Genomic DNA, 17,553 nt, shown 5'->3' with positions numbered 1-17,553 from the left:
TGAACCTTGCATCTGGTGAATCCTTACAGATGTGGTTTTCTCCATTGTGCATGATGTTCTCCATTGTTTACCACTTCTGAAAATGAAAACCTTCTTTATATCCTTCGATAAAACTGTCACCTGAGCTTTGTACAAAAGCAGGAAAGGAAGAGAGAGCTGGGACTAGTCACTCCTCTCCACGCTCTGGGAATCTCCATTGTTTGTGTTGGCAGCTTAGCTTTTCTGTTCCATGTTTTCATGTTAAGGTTGTTCTACGAACCTGTTACCACACCCTGTGGACACACCTTTTGCCTCAAATGCCTTGAGCGTTGCCTTGACCATAATCCACATTGCCCACTCTGCAAAGAAAAGCTGTCAGAAGTAAGTATGTCCTTGTCTCAGTTAATGAAAACACACAAAGTTGTGTTCTTCTGAAAGCATCTATGTGGGGATTTTCTGTGCTCTCCTTGGGAGCTGCATCAAAAGCAGCAAGACCAGCAGGTCAGGGGAGGTGATTCTGCTCCTCTCTGGTGAGACCCTGCCTGGAGTACTGCATCCAGCTCTGGAGTCCTCAGCACAGAAAGGACATGGAGCTGTTGGGCTGGGCCATGAAGATGATGAGAATAGGCTGGGGATTGGGGTTGTTCAGCCTGGAGGAGTGATGATTTCAGGGAGACTTGATTGTGGCCTTTCAGTACTTCAAGGGGGCTTATCAAAAAGATGGGGACAGACAATTTTAGTCGTGCCTGTTGCAGTAGGATGAGGTGTGATGGTTTTAAACTAAATGAGGGTCAATTTAGATTAGATATAAGGCAGAAATCTTTTACCATGAGGGTGATGAAACACTGGAACAGGTTGCCCAGGGAAGTGGCAGATGCCCCATCCCTAGAAACATTCAAGGTCAGGTTGGATGGGGCTCTGAGCAGCCTGATCTAGTTACAAATGTCCCTGCTCACTGCAGGGGGGTTGGACTACGTGACCCTTAGAAGTCCCTTTCAACCCAAACTATTCTGTGAAACCAGAACAGCACAGTGGTACCCACAGCATCAAGCTGTGCACAGACCTCATTTGCTCCAGGATATATTTGGCATTCCTTGGAAGACAAGTGGGTTTGCTGGTTCTTTAAAGAAATAGATGCTTCCAGTATCAAGCCAGACTCATGCCTGGGGAGTCCCAGCCATAGCCCTGTTCATGCCACATCACCAGATTGTATATATCTACCTGTGGGGAGCAAAGCATGGTCATCCCTTGGTCAACACTTCTGCTCCAGCACACATAATGTTTCTCATGCTTAGGGTACTTCTTGCCAGTGACCTGAAAGCTCTAGCTGGAAAACAATATATTTATCATCTGCAAAAGTGAGGTAGGACTACCTTTTCTTCCTGGTAGTACAACTTCTGCCAAAAACAAGGTTATGGGGTCAGAGTTAAAAGGACATTGGAGTGAACCACATATCTTGAAGTAGAAGTCTTGAGGCCTGGAGGCTGAAAAGGAGGAGGAATCAGGACAGTCCTCTGACCTTAGGATAGGATGGGTTGAGAGAAAGAGACACTACCTGTCTCCTTGTTATCAGACTTAAGAGTTGATTCTTCCTTGCAGTTTCTGGCATGCAGAACTTACAAGAAGACCGTCCTTACAGAAGAGCTGATAGTCCGTTACTTGCCTGAAGAATTATCTGAAAGGAAGAAAGTTTATGAGGAAGAAATGAAGGAATTGTCAAAGTAGGCTTTCTTTATACTACTGACAGCTGTTATAAAAATGTATTTTTTAGTCTAAATTACTGAAGAAGCTTCATTTGCTTACGAAAATGCACAAAAGGAATGAATTTATAATTGAACCTGCCAGATGCTTTGTGTTTTTGACATCTTTGTTGCAGATAAACAAGTAAAAATATGCTTAGATGGTGGAGAGGCACCACAGTATTCTCAAAGAGAATTGTTTTTTCCTCTGAAACAATATAATGGCTTTAAAAGCTATAAAGGGGGGTTTTCTGGGAGTAGGATTCAAATTATAAATGGGTTATGCTCCTAGTCAGAAGTTCAAGGATCCAGTTTGATCAGTGACTTGTGAATCTTGTGCTATACCTCACCTAACAAGTAAAATAAAACATGCAGTTAAGCCTGAAAAAATTAAATGCATTATTTGGCTTCTTCAAAATCAAAGGGCTTTGCTGAGCTTGAGGATTCTCTACCATCTCATTTCAAATGTGACCTGTTCCTAAGTACTTTGTTACTGCAAAGCCATCACCAAAATTTTGCCATGTGTATTTAAGGCAGATGCATCAGTATGTGCTTACTTGGGAAATTGGCTATTATTTCCTGACTTTTCCTCTATGAAAGTAGATTAGAGGGATTGTTTACTTAATACATTAACAGAAAGAGCCCTGAAACATTGTCTTGTAAAAGGGACAAACCTCAAACTGATAAACCAAAGAGTGAGTGAGGAAACCACTGCAATCAGTCTTCTCTTAAGAGTTTATGCTGAATATAACAGTACCCAGAAAAAAAAAAGCTGAAATTTTTTTTTTTTTTAAATCCTCTTACAGTTTGAATAAAGATGTTCCCATCTTCGTATGTACCATGGCCTTTCCTACCATCCCTTGTCCACTCCACGTCTTCGAACCTCGGTATCGTCTAATGATCCGAAGATGCATGGAAACTGGTACCAAGCAGTTTGGCATGTGCTTAGCTGATGAATTAAAAGGGTAAGGAGATGAGCTGACAATGTCCTGTTGTTGCAGAGGCTGTTGTGATGCTAATGGAACAGCACAGCACAGTATACTTTTCTCCCCAAACCACTGTGGTTCTTTCCAGCCCTGTATGAAGCAATACTAAAGTTGCTTACTTTTTAGTTTTGTATTTTAAACGTTTCTTTTGACACAAAGTCCTAATTTTATTGCTCCCCTGTTGGATGGAGAGCAAGAATGCAACTCATCCTGCTACTACAGGCTCCAAAAATAGCACTTAATTGGCTGTGTGGTTGGAAAGCTTGCTGGCCTGTTTGTGCTGACTGACTGGATAAGGTTGCTCCTCTGTCTACACAGTTTGAAAAGACAAAACAAAACAAAACTAAGATGAAAAAATCCAGACCTCCCATGGCTTTCCTGCATGAGGGGTATGATTTTAATGAGACAAAGTATACCCTTGGCTGAGAAGTCTGTTTTGCTGCTGAATGTTGAATTTTGATGTTTGTCTTTACTGCTGTGCCTCAATGTCTAAACTCTCTGCGGTTGAGTGGGTTACATTGTCTTTCTGTATGATCTTACCTTTAACTCACTTTGGTGAATTATGACACTGATGTGTTTCCAGCTCCCTGTGCAGAGACTGACTTAATGACAGTTAAAAGTCCCTTACAACACAGATCCATTCTATGAGTCTGTGAAAACCTTCAGGTTTGAAGTACTTCACAGAGAACAGGTTTTTGGGTGAAGGGGCTAAGATGATGCTCATGGGAGAAGTATGAGGTGGTCTGGAGAGGTCTTTTGAGATGCAGTACTTGCTGACTTCAGAAGCTATGTTGGCATGATGCAGGCTGTAGAATGGATGACAAGCATGGGAATTTTTAAGACCACATTAGACAGTAACCCTCAGGAGCAGCATGTTTGTACGTGATCGTCACTGGAGCTGAGAGGAGGGCAGTCATACCAGGGCTTGGCAGCTTTTCCTTGTCCACTTCATGTTTTTTGGGGGGATTTTTTTATCTTCCCACACTGGACAGTAAGGTGGCTGTAAGAATACACCTTGCAGTCAGCTGTGGCTGTGCTCTGTGCCATTTGGCATGTGCTGCTCTCAGTGGAGTTCAGGCTCCAGCAGCAGCTCTTCCAGGCCTATTACTAATATTCTGGAAGCAAATACTTGTAAGAGTTGAGGACAGAATGATCCCAGGATATCAGTGATAACTCTCCTTACATCCATGAGGGCTTGTGGAAGAGCCAAACTTACTTGGAGTCAGGTATAATACAGAGGGCCACAGGGTTACAGTCCCTTAGACACAATAATTGGTTAATTAGGGAACATCATGAAAGGTATTTTAAAATGCAGCTGGTATGGTTATATTTCTGTGTCCTGTCTGTTTGGAGTTACTAAAACAATTAAACTTTCTGAGCATGATAACTTAGAGCAAACACTGAGGCACAGGGAGCCTTCATCTGTAGACACCTGTCAGGCTGTTGCAGCTTCTTACTCATGTAAAGAAGTTCTTATGTTTATTCAAAATTGGGAAATCAACGTGGGGATACAAGAAGTGGGAAAACTTGTTTTGCCTCATCTACTAAGACATGGATACATCCCTCCTTTGAAAAACACAGTGACATGTTCAGTTCATTACCTTCCTCTGTCGTATTTCTCCATCTGAAGTTAAAACTGGGAGAAGAATATAAACTTTTAATGTGTAATTACATTTTAGACCCATGTCCATGTGCTTTCTTGTCTCTTTGATTAAAGTCACTTTGGATCCAAAAGTGACTTTTCAAAGAATGACAAAAATAGAAAAAACCCATCACTTCTATATTAATTTCTAAATTCAGGATGGAAATCACCAAAACCATTAATTAAAACCAATTGTTATGTAGTTGTTTAAATAGTGTTTAGTCTAATATTCCTATAATAAACCAATAAACTTGCATTTTTAGTCAGTCCTGCTGGTAGAGCACCAGGGTTTAGCTGTATGCAACTGTACTCTTGCTCTTCCTGAGTTTTTTCTGCACACTGACTGGAAGAATAAGAATTTATCAGACCCTGAAGGGGTTTGGAATCTTGAGATGAGATTACATACACAGTGTATGTACACAGTGTACAGGCTGAGATGTAGGGCTACAAATATATCAGAATAGAACTGGATACAAATGTGCTTTTGTAAAGAGGGGATTTGGGGTTTGGTTTGATTTTTTTTTTAAAAATTTTTTTTTTAAAAAAGGCAACAAATGCAAGAAAAATCTTGCTTATACATAAACCCTTTTCTTCCAAAGCCTGCAATCCTCTGCTTACACCCTGGAGTAGGAGGATATCCCTCACAGCCATGCATTGTTCCTCAGTTTCTGGACTTCCTTATGGTATCTTTACCCATCTTGTTTTCTTTGCAAACCAGGTGAATTTGCCACCAGCAGCTGACAACTCCCAGCATGAAACATGCTTCATTTAGTTTCCTGTCCCTTTCCAACCCTCCCACCCCAGAAATACGCCCTGAAAATGCTGCTGTCCAGGTCCTCCGAGGGAAGGCAGAAAGGGTGGGGGTTGTGTGGCTCATGTGAATAAGCAGAAATGCGTTGTCACCAAAGTAGGATCCTCTTTCACATAAGAAGTGGTGAATTAGGCCCAGTATTTGTCCTGATGTCTATAAACAATTGTTGATGACTTCCACTTTTATGCCCTTCTGTCATTTCAGATTTGCAGATCATGGCTGTATATTAGAGATCAGGGACGTAAAGTTTTTTCCTGATGGACGCTCAGTTGTTGATACAGTTGGTGTCCGTCGTTTTAGGGTCTTAAGCCATGGCCAGCGAGATGGATATAACACAGCAAACATCGAGTATCTTGAAGATAAAAAGGTGATCTATGGTGCAAAGTTATTCATACCCATGTATTGCTGGATTCACTTAAATAGCCTTTCCTTGTTGCATTTCAAGCTCTAGCTGTGCATTATTTTGAAACCAATATCATTACAAATACTAAAGCTCTATTTTAAAAACCATGGAACAAACTTGGTCTCTTCTTTCCCTTTCTTCCTTCCTGCCCTTATAATTATCTCTGCTTGAAGTGTTGCACTCCCTTCATGGATCTCAAAGTAGCTTCTGAGATGCTGAGGTCTGTCATGATGTGTAGATGAGATCAGAGTAAGGTTTTAAAACTGGTGCAGAATTTCAGCCCTTCTAAAAGCACACGCTCCCGTTGGTAGACAACTGACTGTTCTCTTCTTGCACTGAACAGACAGTTGGCACATTTCCTCAAGGTCCTCAAACAAATGTGGGAGTCCTCTCTTAAAATGAGATCTTAGTGACATGTAGTTAACCATGCCCTGTACAAGCATCCATCAGAGCTGACTGAGAGCAGAGAAATGGAGTAGTTTTTAAAAACAAGTCCTCTTAGAAAACCTGCATCAAGTGAGGTGTTTGTGATGGGTGTTGGCCAAAGGGTGAATTTTTGGCCATACTTAATAATGACTTCTGGATCATCTTCAGACCATGTCTGTAGAACCCCGATGGCTCATAACATTGAGTTAGTAGCAATCTCGTGCCAATTTGAGGAAGTCAGTCTGGTCACACAGCTCTTTGTCACACTCTCCTAGCTGAAGTGAAAGTCTGTAAAGTCTTAGTAGGGCTTTTCTAACCTGTGCAGGATGATGCAGTTGTTTGCCAGGGCACGAAGAGTAGATCTCATAAAGGTGCCTCCACCTGCAAAAGGCTGGAGTGTAGGTAGTCTGCTCAGAGTGAGAGCTCTGCTGTGTTTAACTCCCTAGTCAAGGGTGGTGGAACACAGGTGTCCAGGTATTGTTTGTAGATGGTGCCAGAGACCCACCTCATCATAATTAGAGTGAGATGTACCGTGTTTCACGTGAGAGGCTGGTGCCTGTGTTCAGTGCCCTGCATTCATGTTATATCCAGTGGTGATACAACACAAGGATGGTGATCTCAGTTCAAAGATGCCTGGTTTATGTGCTCTTACATATCTAGCTTAAGAAGAGGTTAATTGCCCTCTAGAGCTGTTTCTCCTTGACTGTGAAAGGCATCCAGAGCAGCTCGCTCAGATGTGCATCTGGGTAGCATAGGTGAAACCACACCATTGATTACAGAGGGAAAAACCAACCAACCCCAAGGAAAACCAAACCAAAATCCAAAAACAACCCCCCAAAAACCCCCACAAATCACCAATTTGTAGTGGTTTTTGCGTATGCTTTTTTCTTTTCCTTAATAGCTGATAGTTAGGCCTGTGCAACTAAAACACTCTTTGCTTCAGTGAGGGTGTTTCTTTATGGCCATTCCTGGTATTGGGAAAGCATTCACTTTCCCTGCTTCCTGCCTGCTCAGGTGTCTGCCCTCCTCCTCCTTCTCCTCCTTGGCTGTCCTACCATGGCCTTAACACTTCTGGTCTCTTAAGTGCTGTAGACACCCAGTCTCTGTGCTTGGTAGCAGTAGTTTGTTTCATTTTGCCAGACAATATACCAATGTTCAGAGGTGTTTCTGTGCCAGGGACTCGAGGTTGTGGGTTTGAGATGGTTAATATGATGACACCCAGGATTAGACAGCAGATTCTTCTGTTGTGCCAGCATCTAGGCATGGATCTTAATGAGGCAGTTACTGCTCCAAGAAATGTCACTTCAGAATACCTAGGGGAGGGTAAAAAGACTCCAGCATCACAGGTTTGAAATCTGAGACTTGGGTACAGTTGGTTTAGATAAGGACATTTGAACAGCTGTAGTCACTGCATTATTTTGCTTTGTTTGCTTCTGGGGAAGCATATGGACCCCACGGTATCAAACCTGTTTTGTTCCATCTCCCTTCTTTTAATGATAAGGTTGAAGGACCAGAATATGAAGAACTTGTTCGCCTTCACGACTCAGTTTATGATCAAGCTGTTGCCTGGTTTACTTCTCTGAAAGACAATATGAAAGTGCAAATTCTCAATCATTTTGGGTCCATGCCAGGAAAAGAACCAGAGCCACAGGTAATAAAACCCTCTTACTTATGTAGCCTTACTCTGTACAGAATTTTTACTCTAGACTGTTTTCTGTTTCTTAGTAGTTTTGTACATTCTAAACTCTTCCTTACCCAATTTCAGTCTGTTAGCATGAAGCATGGAAAACTTGATTTGTGTCATTTGATAGCTGTAGAAGTCAGTCTTAATGGTGTATGTAGACAAAGAGAACACCTGCAATTAAGTGTTTAATTGTTGCTTGAACTGTTCCGTGGTGACCTTAGCCTATAGAAGGAAGGTGATGTTTTTCATGTTGAATGCATGATTGCATGTCTTTCCATCCTTTTGCAGAGCAACCCCAGTGGTCCTGCCTGGTACTGGTGGCTCTTGGCAGTGTTGCCTCTGGAAAACAGAGCTCAGCTGGCTATCTTGGCCATGACCTCCCTTAAAGATCGTCTTATCGCCATCAGACGCGTATTGATATTTGTGACTCGCAAGAGACCCAGATAACATGGACTTCAGTAGTGAGTGGGCACCGAAAAACGTCTCATGACAGGTTGTTCTGGGGGAGGGCAAAGGGGGAGGGGTTGTTTTTTGAGTGTTTTTTTTAAAGATTCCTTCAAAAAGGAACAGCCCTTTCTGACTGCGTCCTGCATCCATCGATTGCATCGGATTGTTATCCTGGGTATTCACCAAACCTTGCACTCTCTCCCGTTGTCCTGGTGAAAACTGAGCCTCTACAAAGCTGTGCTACATTTAGAGTGTAGCTGATGGATGTGGATAATTGCTTCAAAGTACTACGATAGAGTTGATGTTTCTAGCCTGCAAGAGAGTTAAGTACTAGAGTAGTGCCATTGGGCCTGCATGTGGTTTGGATTTTCACTTGGTAGGAAAAGGAAACTGGACAGTGGATTGAAGAGGTGTTTCCTAAGCTTCCTTGAAGGTAGTGAACAGAAGAGGAGTTACACTGGCTGGCAGAAGTATGCATGAAGACTGTAACTAGCAGTGCTCTCTGTCAGTGAATCGGAAGGGCAATCTCATACACCCACATCTCTCTCTCTCCAGCAAATAGCAGTCTGAGGAAGAAACCAGTGAAGCCGTTTGTGGTCAAGGCATCTGAGGATATTGATCTGAAAGAATAATAGCTACTGAATAAGTACACTATTTAGTAGCCTTAGGTAATCCCTCCTTTGTGATTTACGTGTTGCAGAGCGGAATGTTATATACAAAAGGTTGGAAAAGATGTACTTTGGTTTCTTTGGAAAGCAAAACCAAAGTAATCCTAGCCGGTCTCACTGCTAAATTCAAATCAAGCCGCTCCCTAAAGTATGATAAACACTGCTGTGAAATAAGGATTTCACCCCAAGGACAAGGCAGGTACTCTGGGGTCTCTTGGAACACCTGCTCTGTGAGTGGGACCAGCCAGGATGAGAGGTGGGGAGGTCTCCGTCTCCGTCCTGCAGTGCCATGCCAACCTCCCGTTACGTTGGGGTGATCTCTGCTCTTCGTGTTTCAAACCTGAAGTATTGTAGTTTAGTACCAGTTGCTGTATGTGATGGAAATCAGTCCACAGTAACACCGTGAAAGGAGTCACAACCCGAACCTATAAAGGCAAGTCTCAATGCAAGCTTAAATCAGGTGTTAACCTTCATTTGTCTCTTGGATTATTTTTTTATGTATTGTTTTGTTGATATCTAACTTTGATAGCTGTTAAATTGATCGCTTGTCAGTCAAATGATCAACACTTGCTCAACTGCCAATGAAATAACTCAGTGTTACCAATTCAATTGGCATAGTTTCCTATAACTAGAACTGATACTACCAACAGGGAAAAAAAAAAAGTTGACTTGAATCTCTGCTGCAAGCATAGCAAGACCAATGTAAAGACTTGTTCATGTGCAGAAGTCTGGTAAGAAGAAATGGCTGCTTTCCTAAATGGTCAAAGTGCCTGGTTTGTTTTTTTCTTTTTTTAGTTATTTTGTCCTTATTTGTCAATGAAGAGGTATTTAAACTTTTTTTTTTTTTTTCCACTTTGCACATGAATTCTGGAAGAAGACTGCATTAAAATGCAGTGATCAAGATATATTACCTGCTCTCTTTGGGTATTGTAGTTATAACCTCTGTGGTCTGGGAAACAAAAATTGAAGAGTTTTTTTTCCTTTCAGCAAATGGCTACCACAAATGGTTTCTGTAACATACCCTGAATGTACTGTAACTGCCTCTACCTTGAACACGCCTTTTCTATTTAAGTAGTTTGTAAGTATCTTCTCTGAATTGTGAAGTGCATAACGTACAACCAATGATGTCATAACCTCTACAACAGCCTTCTGCAAGTTCTGCTGCCGCCACCAAAACACTCAGAAATCAAGTTGAATGCATTTCCTCCAGGATTTGAAGCTGACGAAGGGAATTCACTGAAGTATAAAGGAATTGTTGTGTACATGGAGGAGGAAATGTCAGAAATCAGTAGGCCTTCAGCTCCCTGTCAGCTGAGCTGCTGAAGGGTGATTTCACAAACTCATTCTTGGACCAGAGGATGGACTGTATTTGATCTTGCAATCCTTTCTGTTCAGCTTCCTGTTCTTCCCATTCCTTTCCATGCTGTGTATTTCTCCAAGACTCACTCATCTTGCTCGTTCGTGTGTCTGGCCTAGTTCTGAGTATTGCTAGTTTAGCTGGAAGAGAACGCTGATGGTATTTGTATATTGCTGGTCTTGTATGTGCTTAATTCTACAGATAGGAGTGTGTTTTAAGAAAAAAAAAAACCAATACCAAGGTGCTAGTTAGTGTGTTCTTGGCTTCGCCTCAGTAAGTAATGTTAATATTCTTCTTTGCAAAAGTGATTTTTTTTTTCCAAGATATCTACTTTTGAGGTACTTCTGAGAGAAAACCCTATGAAATGAGAGGTTGTTTACTGCTGTTCTGTAATGTGTCAAGACATCCTACATGGGAAGTGACATTCCTGTGCTCACGAAGGCCTGCATAGGTCACAGAGTGATTGTTATTGAAAAGCAAGCTGAACTGTAGAGGGATTTTTTTTTCAGTCAAGGTTTAAAGCAGTTTGTGAATATTTCAGTGGCTGATGTTTTGGATAAACGCTAACAACGAAGGAATTGTCTGTGTGTGGATGCAAATAATCCTATTAGCAGCCCAAAGCTGACACTTCTTCCAAAACATTGAATGCTGATCAAAAAGCAAAGCTTTAAGAAGTAAACAAAATCACCACTGCCCTGTGGTACTTGCTGTCCAAGGCAAAGTACCAGTTTCATTGTTACCAAATCACCTCTGCCATAGAGTATCTGCAGCATCCAGTAGTACCTCATGGGAAAAGCTAACTATCTCCTTGCTCTCTGGAGAAATGTCCATGTTCTAGCCAGTCTGCGCTTAGGTGTAACTTGTTGCCAAGGTACCTGTAGAAGCATTGGAGCTGAGCTCCTGGAAGAGATAGACAGGATTTGTTGCCTTTCTAGCTCATTACACTTTTCTTGCTTGCTGTCCAAGCAAGGATGCTGGGATATATGATGAGTCTTTTCACTGTGGTGAATGTGGCCCTTCTTTATACATCGTAAAGAGGCCAAAAAGAAAAAAAAAAAGAAAAAAAATCCCTCTACCTCTACACCTGTTGTTCACCTGTAAAATTTCAAGCTACAGAATTATATATATATATTTTAACCTTTTTTGTCTTTCAGAAGCATACTAATTGTTTGCCACTGAGGCCTTTTATCTACTGTATTTTAATATGTTCATTTGATAGTCATCGAGATCTCTTTGTACTTCTAACCTGTAGATCTTGTCATGTTTCTTACTGCTCCTTTTTCCTCGTTCTCCAGTCCACTTTTAAATTGATAAATAGAAAGCTGTACACTCTCTATTCCTGTTACATTTTACACTAGTGGAACTGGTATTTTGGTAGCGCCTTAATTTTGCAGTTGTGAAATGATTGTATCAACTCTTATCTGGGGCTTCTGACCAGATGTAAATGAGTATGTTTAATGTAGATAAACTTGAAACCATTTTTTACTGTTTTAAAGCTAGAAATGAAATGGAGTGTGTACATATGTATAAATATAAATTATTAATCTGCACCTTTTTGTATCTAGTAAATACAGGAGAAGTTCATGTTCTAACCACATTTGGCACTTCTTGTTGCATAAACAAAGCCAAAACTTTTTTTAAAAATTGCAATGTTCATTTCATGTATATTTGCAATATTCATGGGAAATGTATTTAATTTATGTGATATTTGGAATAAACCAGGTTGAATTTATAAGAGTGTGATTTCATGGGAAAGGCTTTATCAAAACCAGGTTGAATTTATAAGAGTGTGAGTTCATGGGAAAGGCTTTATCACTCTCTGAGGACCAAGAGCTACATCTCTTAGCACTGATGTGCTGCTGTCAGAAGGGGGATGATAGTGCCTGGGCAGGCACTGGAATATTGCCCAGGGAGGTGGTGGAATCACCATCCCTGGAAGTGTTTCAGAGGTGTCTGGATCTGACATTGGAGGTTCTGGTTAAGGGTTTAGGGGTTCCAGCAGTGACAGGTTAATGGTTGGACTTGATCTTCGAGGTCTCCTCCAACCTTGATGGTTCTGTGATTCTATTTTATTATGGTCTGATTTTCCTGATGGGAGCCCAAGGACTGAGAATTGGCCTCAAGAGGTAAATGGCATCCCAGAAGCAGTGGTTAGATTTTGAGGTTCATAAGTTGCATGTGATGGTTTTAGCCCCTGTGCAAGAGAAGTGGGGGGAGGCTGTAGCAGGTGGACACAGTGGGGTTTTGCTGATGGCTTGGGGCAGATTTGAAGGAGGGTTGGAGGTCCCTAAAATGGGGTGGGGGGTGATTAAGAGGCCCTTGGCAGAGGTGGGATGTCATGGGAGATGAACCGTTAGCTTCCTCAGGAGTGGGTTGTGACTAAACTGGGCTGGGGTCATGAAGTGGCTTCTTTTTGGAGCTTCATGGATTATTTTTTAGCCTTAAGCATGACCTAATTGGCCCCACAGAATAAACTCTAAAAAATATATGGTTACAATGAAAAACACAAAATGCTTTTACTGCCTTAAGCCTAGTGAAATAAAATGCCTTCAGGGTGTTGCGAGGTGTCTGATGGTCCAGACCAAGGCACTGGGCATGGCTGGCACCAGTGTGGGAGTTGGTGGGACACTGGTCAAACTGCAGCAGCAGCAGCAGCAAAGCTTTGATGATCCTTGTGCAATTTCCTTCCAGCTCAGGATATTCTATTCTAAAAGAAGAGTTGTGTAAAGGCAAAGCTGAGCCGGATTGTGGAGAGCATCTCCCATCCCTTGATGTCTTCCTGCTGCCAGCCAAGCCACTGAGCAAAGCCACTGTGATGGCATTTTTTGTAAATACTACCTTCTTGCTTTCCTTTTTTCTTTTGGTGTTGGATTGACTTTGGCCTTTCTGTATTCACTGAGTGTCTTACCAAACAAACATCAGCTACAGAGTACTCTTTAAGGTGCAGCTCCACTGTGTTGGAGTGTGTGTAAATGCTGCTTAAGGTGCTTTGATACACTGGACAACAGTGTACTAGAGACATTCATCAAAGGAAGGAGGTGGGGAAACATGACTGATCAAGCTTTCCTTTTTATTACCCAGATCCCTGTGCACCTTGAGACTTGAGAAAAATAGAGATAAAGTAATTGCATGAAGTTAGCAAATGGGATTTTTTTTCCTCACCCTGCATGTCCTTTGCTAGTAGATGTTGAGCCCTGGAAAGGCAGCATCTCAGATTGTGCTTGCTTCCCTGAGTAATGCCATTCCTAGAGCCTGGAAACCTCAGTGGTCCATTGTCTATTTTGTATTACTCCCTACTTCAAACTGGGAACCCAAAGTGATGCTGCTTAATTCTGTCCAGCAGCACCTGCTGGAAGCTCTTGGCTATTGAACTGTAGAATAAGAAAGATGAATAATCTGGAGCAGAAAATCTGATACTATCAAAGTGAATCCATGCCAGCACTTTCTTAGTTCCTCTAATGAATGTGTACACTACACTTGCAGCTAAAGACAGGCATGTTTTCCATCGCGTTTTGTTACATGGTAGGAACAAGTTGTTTCTAAATTGAGATGAATATCACTTGCTGACAACTTTTATACCTCTGTTCTGCCATATGTGGAGTTCTGCCTTGTCTGCTAAATTTGGGACTTCGTGCATCCATGGAAGAAATGTCTTCACTTGTGAATGTTGCTTACATTTTTTCTCAGAAACTTCTGCTGCTCTTTTTGTGCAGCAGCCACGTTGGAGCCCTGCTCCTGGCAGGACCTGGATTTTGAATACAGAAGCTGGTCCTGGGGTCAGTCCAGTTAACCTCACCACAGACCAAGTTACAGAAACAACTCTGGTCCCCTTTCCCCTACCCAGTATACTCCAGGGGCAGAGCTGGACCTTCATTTTGTTCACTGGAACAGGTTGTCCAGGGAGGTAGTAGATGCCCCAACCCTGGCAGTGTTCACAGCCATGTTGGATGAATCCTTGAACAACCTGCTCTGGTGGGAGGTATCACTGTCCAGGGCAGGGGTTGGGGCTGGATGATCTCTAAGGTCCATTCCAACCCCTGAAATTCTATGATTCTCAGGTGATAGTCCTGTGTTTATGCAGACCTGAGGATGGCATCTTGAGGGTGGTGTACTGCGAGTGCCCAACAGCACAGTTTTTCTTTCACCATAGCAGAAGCCAAAGGGAAGCATCTCTGTGCAGCCCCTTCAGCCCATCAACCTATTCGTGTTCACCACAGCATTAAATCCTCCCACTCTCAGTTCAGCTCACAAAGCCCAGAGGGACCCACTGCTCCTCATCCTGGGGTCTTTGCTGTGATTCCCAGCCCCTTCTCATCACAAGATCCTGTTCTTCCCTTGCCACTCTCCTGATTTTATTTTCAAGGGAGAAAAGAGAGAAAAGGTAAATAAACCAAATGCCCAGGAAGACTTTGCTGACTGGTGGCTCCATTTGCCAGTTGTTTGGCCAAAGCTGCAGTTGGAGGACAGGTTCAAGCAACAGGACTCCTCATGTCAGAGGAAGTCGAACAGGGAAAGATACTTTTAAAGCAGAGGGAGGGAGGAATATGCATTGTGGTGTCCATCCTAAGAGGGAAAATACCCAACTTTGAGCCCAGCCCTGCCCTGAGTATACCCCAAGTACTTCATGTTTTCTGCTGGTGCCCAAGGCACCTCGCAGTGCTGTCTGGCTGCCCTTGTTGACTAACAGAAGACTGACTTGCTGTGGCTAAGTAGTCATGGTATCAGAAAATGCCTAAGTGCTCTGTTCTAGCTTTATTTTCTTTGATCTCAAATTATTTGGCTTGGGCAGAAGGAGGAAGATCATCCATTGCTGAATGGAAGTTCACCTAGCAAGAAGCCCAGCACCAATATGATTTCCCCATTCCCTCTTTTCACAGTGCTCAGATAAGATCTGTCCCATGAGGCTCTGAACCTGTCACCAACATGGCTTTCACCAGTTCCAGTTAACCATCAGTGGTGATGTGTGTTACAAAAACAGGTCCTATATCAAGAAATGTAACAAGACTGTCCAGGTAAATTTGGTTTCTGCTACTCAAGTACACATCACCAGAGTCTTAAGTGCATTAGGGGCTTTGCTAAAGAGTGACTTCATTCCTGACACCTTCAAGGAATGGAGCCTTGCCCATACTTTGAGAAACACTGTGCTGGAACATCTGAGAAGGAAAGGATACTGCTCTCTACAGGCACATCAACAGGGGCTTCTTCATGTGGAGCACTTAGATCAACTTCTTTTAAAGTAAATCTGTGAGGTCTTACGTGGACATAAGACTCAAAGGATGTAGACCCAAAATTCAGCTGCCAGTGGAGACTGAGGTTCAAATAGAGGTATTCAAAGAAAACAAAAGTTACTTACCCAGAACCAGAGGATGTGCCACAGATGTTTCTATCCCACCCCTTGGTTCTGTCTTTCCTTGGTCTCTGCTGGAAGTGAAGTGCTGGAGAGCATGATAGGGAGCACCCAAACCTCAAGCACTTTGCTCTGTGGTGGGACCAGAGTAATTCCAGATGAATAGCTAACACTTTGCTTAAGGTGCACCACTCCCAAAGCTTAAGTGTATGTGTGGAAAAGCTGTTTGGAAGATTGGAAGTTATTTTTGAGTAGATGTTTATTCTCTTTTGCTCACTGCTGTTATGAACCAGCTCTGCCCCTGTGCCAGGTGTACCTACAAAGCTCAGAATTAAACTCATTTGAACCTAGGCAGAGTAAATCCTCCAGAAGAATTGGATGATGTTCCAAGTAGCCTAATGTCCTTTCTCAATACTGAATGGCACTTCAAAAGTACAAGAAATGCTTGAATGGGAAAAATGTAAAGAATCTGGCAAGATGTTTCTCCCCAAACCCTCATTTTGAGGCTTCTATATGTTCTGGAAAGCTTTCTCTTTTCCTCATCCAAACTTGTATATAGAATTTGAGGGAGACTCTGGCCTTGAGCAAGTAATGTGGTACAATCATAAAAACCAATCCATTCCTTCTTTAATCCTGCAATGTTGTGACCTCAGTGCCACAGTGTACCAACACATTCCTCAAATTAATTGTGTACAAAAACCTTCTCATTTTTCCTCATTTTTGGTTTTGTATTATTTTGTCCAGTCTCAGAACATCTATTATTTCTGGTATGTTTTCTTTTGCTACAGAGGCCCAAATTGATCACACTTTCCGAAATAAAGGAACTGTAAAAAAAAAAAAAAAAGAAATCTGCCTCCCACTCTTCACACACTCGAGTGTTTTGTTTGCTGTGTAGACAGTCACAGGGTTGTGCTCAGAAGCTGTGTCTGAATTGCAGGCTCCTCGTTTTGCAGAGGTGCCTCCTTACCAGATGGTGCTTTCAAGCAAGTAATTTTCATGTTTACTTTTGCAGCAATTGACTCTGAGTGTGTGCCAGCTTTGGCCAGACCTTTTGAAATACTGTCAGTATGTGCTAATTCTCCAGTGCTGAGGCTTCTTCATTTTACCTTTATGAGTAATAACAGGTAATTCCTCTTGGGGAATGTGTACTGTGACACATGTTGATGTTCTCCCAGCTGTAAGACAGCCTGGGTGTACCAGCTTTTTTTAGCAGTGCTCTCTATTTCCCTTTAGCCAGCCAGCTGCTGGTTGCAGTTTGTTTGCCTTTTGCTCAGCACTCTGTGCCTTGTGCTGGAAAAAGTCTCTTGGCATGGAGGAGTTAAATATTTCTGAGCTCTTGCTTGAGTCATCTGTCCCCGAATGGGGAGTGGGTTTGCGTGAGAGCACGTACTGGTTTGGAGCTGGTCCTGGAACAGGAGCACACAGCTCACAGCTGATCCACACACTTGGGCAGAAACCAAGGAACAGCCAAAGCAAAACACAGCGAGGTGGGAAGGGATGCACAGGACTCAGGGAGGATTAGCCAACAGTGCTTTGTGGCTCTGTCTCCTCTCATTGGAGGTGGGAGAAGGAATACAGGGAAGGCTCTGCCTCTGCTCATAAGCTGCGTGTGAGACTGTTCTCTGGCACAGGCACTGCCTGGCACAGAGCAGCTGTGTGTGTCCAGCCTTAGAGCCTCTTTCCCCCCCAAAATGTGCAGCCTCACACCAATTACATGTTGGGAATGGTTCTGCATTGTGCAAAATTGAGGAGGTGGGAAGGAAAGGGGTGTGACATTACAGGCAGGAGCCTAAAGCTTTTCCTCAGCTCTTCTTCATTTGCTTGTTTAGACACAGCCTTGAGGATTGTTATTTTAAGTAATGAGAAGTTGCATAGTGAGGGACCCTGTGTGTGTGGGGGGGTGAGCACAGCCAGGAGTGGGACTCTGAGGGAAGCAGTTTGGCTCTAGCTGGCTTTGGATCCCACACTAGTAACTAGCAGAGGGAATCCTAGTAGGCATCTAGACAAGCACATGCACGAGGCTTTGCAGTGCTCTGGGTTGATCTCCCAAATTGGAATATTAGG

General features: G+C 42.7%; 1 protein-coding gene across 1 annotated transcript in view; it reads left to right on the top strand.

Moving 5' to 3' along the window:
* LONRF2 (LON peptidase N-terminal domain and ring finger 2) overlaps positions 1-8,582 on the top strand; it is a gene marked incomplete at its 5' end in the record, with an annotated part of 15,178 nt that extends 6,596 nt beyond the window's left edge. The window contains 6 exons of the mRNA XM_009075662.1: positions 246-360; positions 1,579-1,700; positions 2,525-2,683; positions 5,362-5,524; positions 7,488-7,637; positions 7,959-8,582. Of these exons, the coding sequence (XP_009073910.1) occupies positions 246-360; positions 1,579-1,700; positions 2,525-2,683; positions 5,362-5,524; positions 7,488-7,637; positions 7,959-8,117 (868 nt within the window). The remainder of the gene's footprint in view (positions 1-245; positions 361-1,578; positions 1,701-2,524; positions 2,684-5,361; positions 5,525-7,487; positions 7,638-7,958) is intronic.
* Between the last annotated feature and the right edge of the window lie 8,971 nt (positions 8,583-17,553).

The sequence above is a fragment of the Acanthisitta chloris genome, unplaced genomic scaffold (genome assembly GCF_000695815.1).
Source record: "Acanthisitta chloris isolate BGI_N310 unplaced genomic scaffold, ASM69581v1 scaffold2370, whole genome shotgun sequence".
Taxonomy (NCBI): domain Eukaryota; kingdom Metazoa; phylum Chordata; class Aves; order Passeriformes; family Acanthisittidae; genus Acanthisitta; species Acanthisitta chloris.
This window is presented reverse-complemented; position numbering and strand designations above follow the sequence as displayed.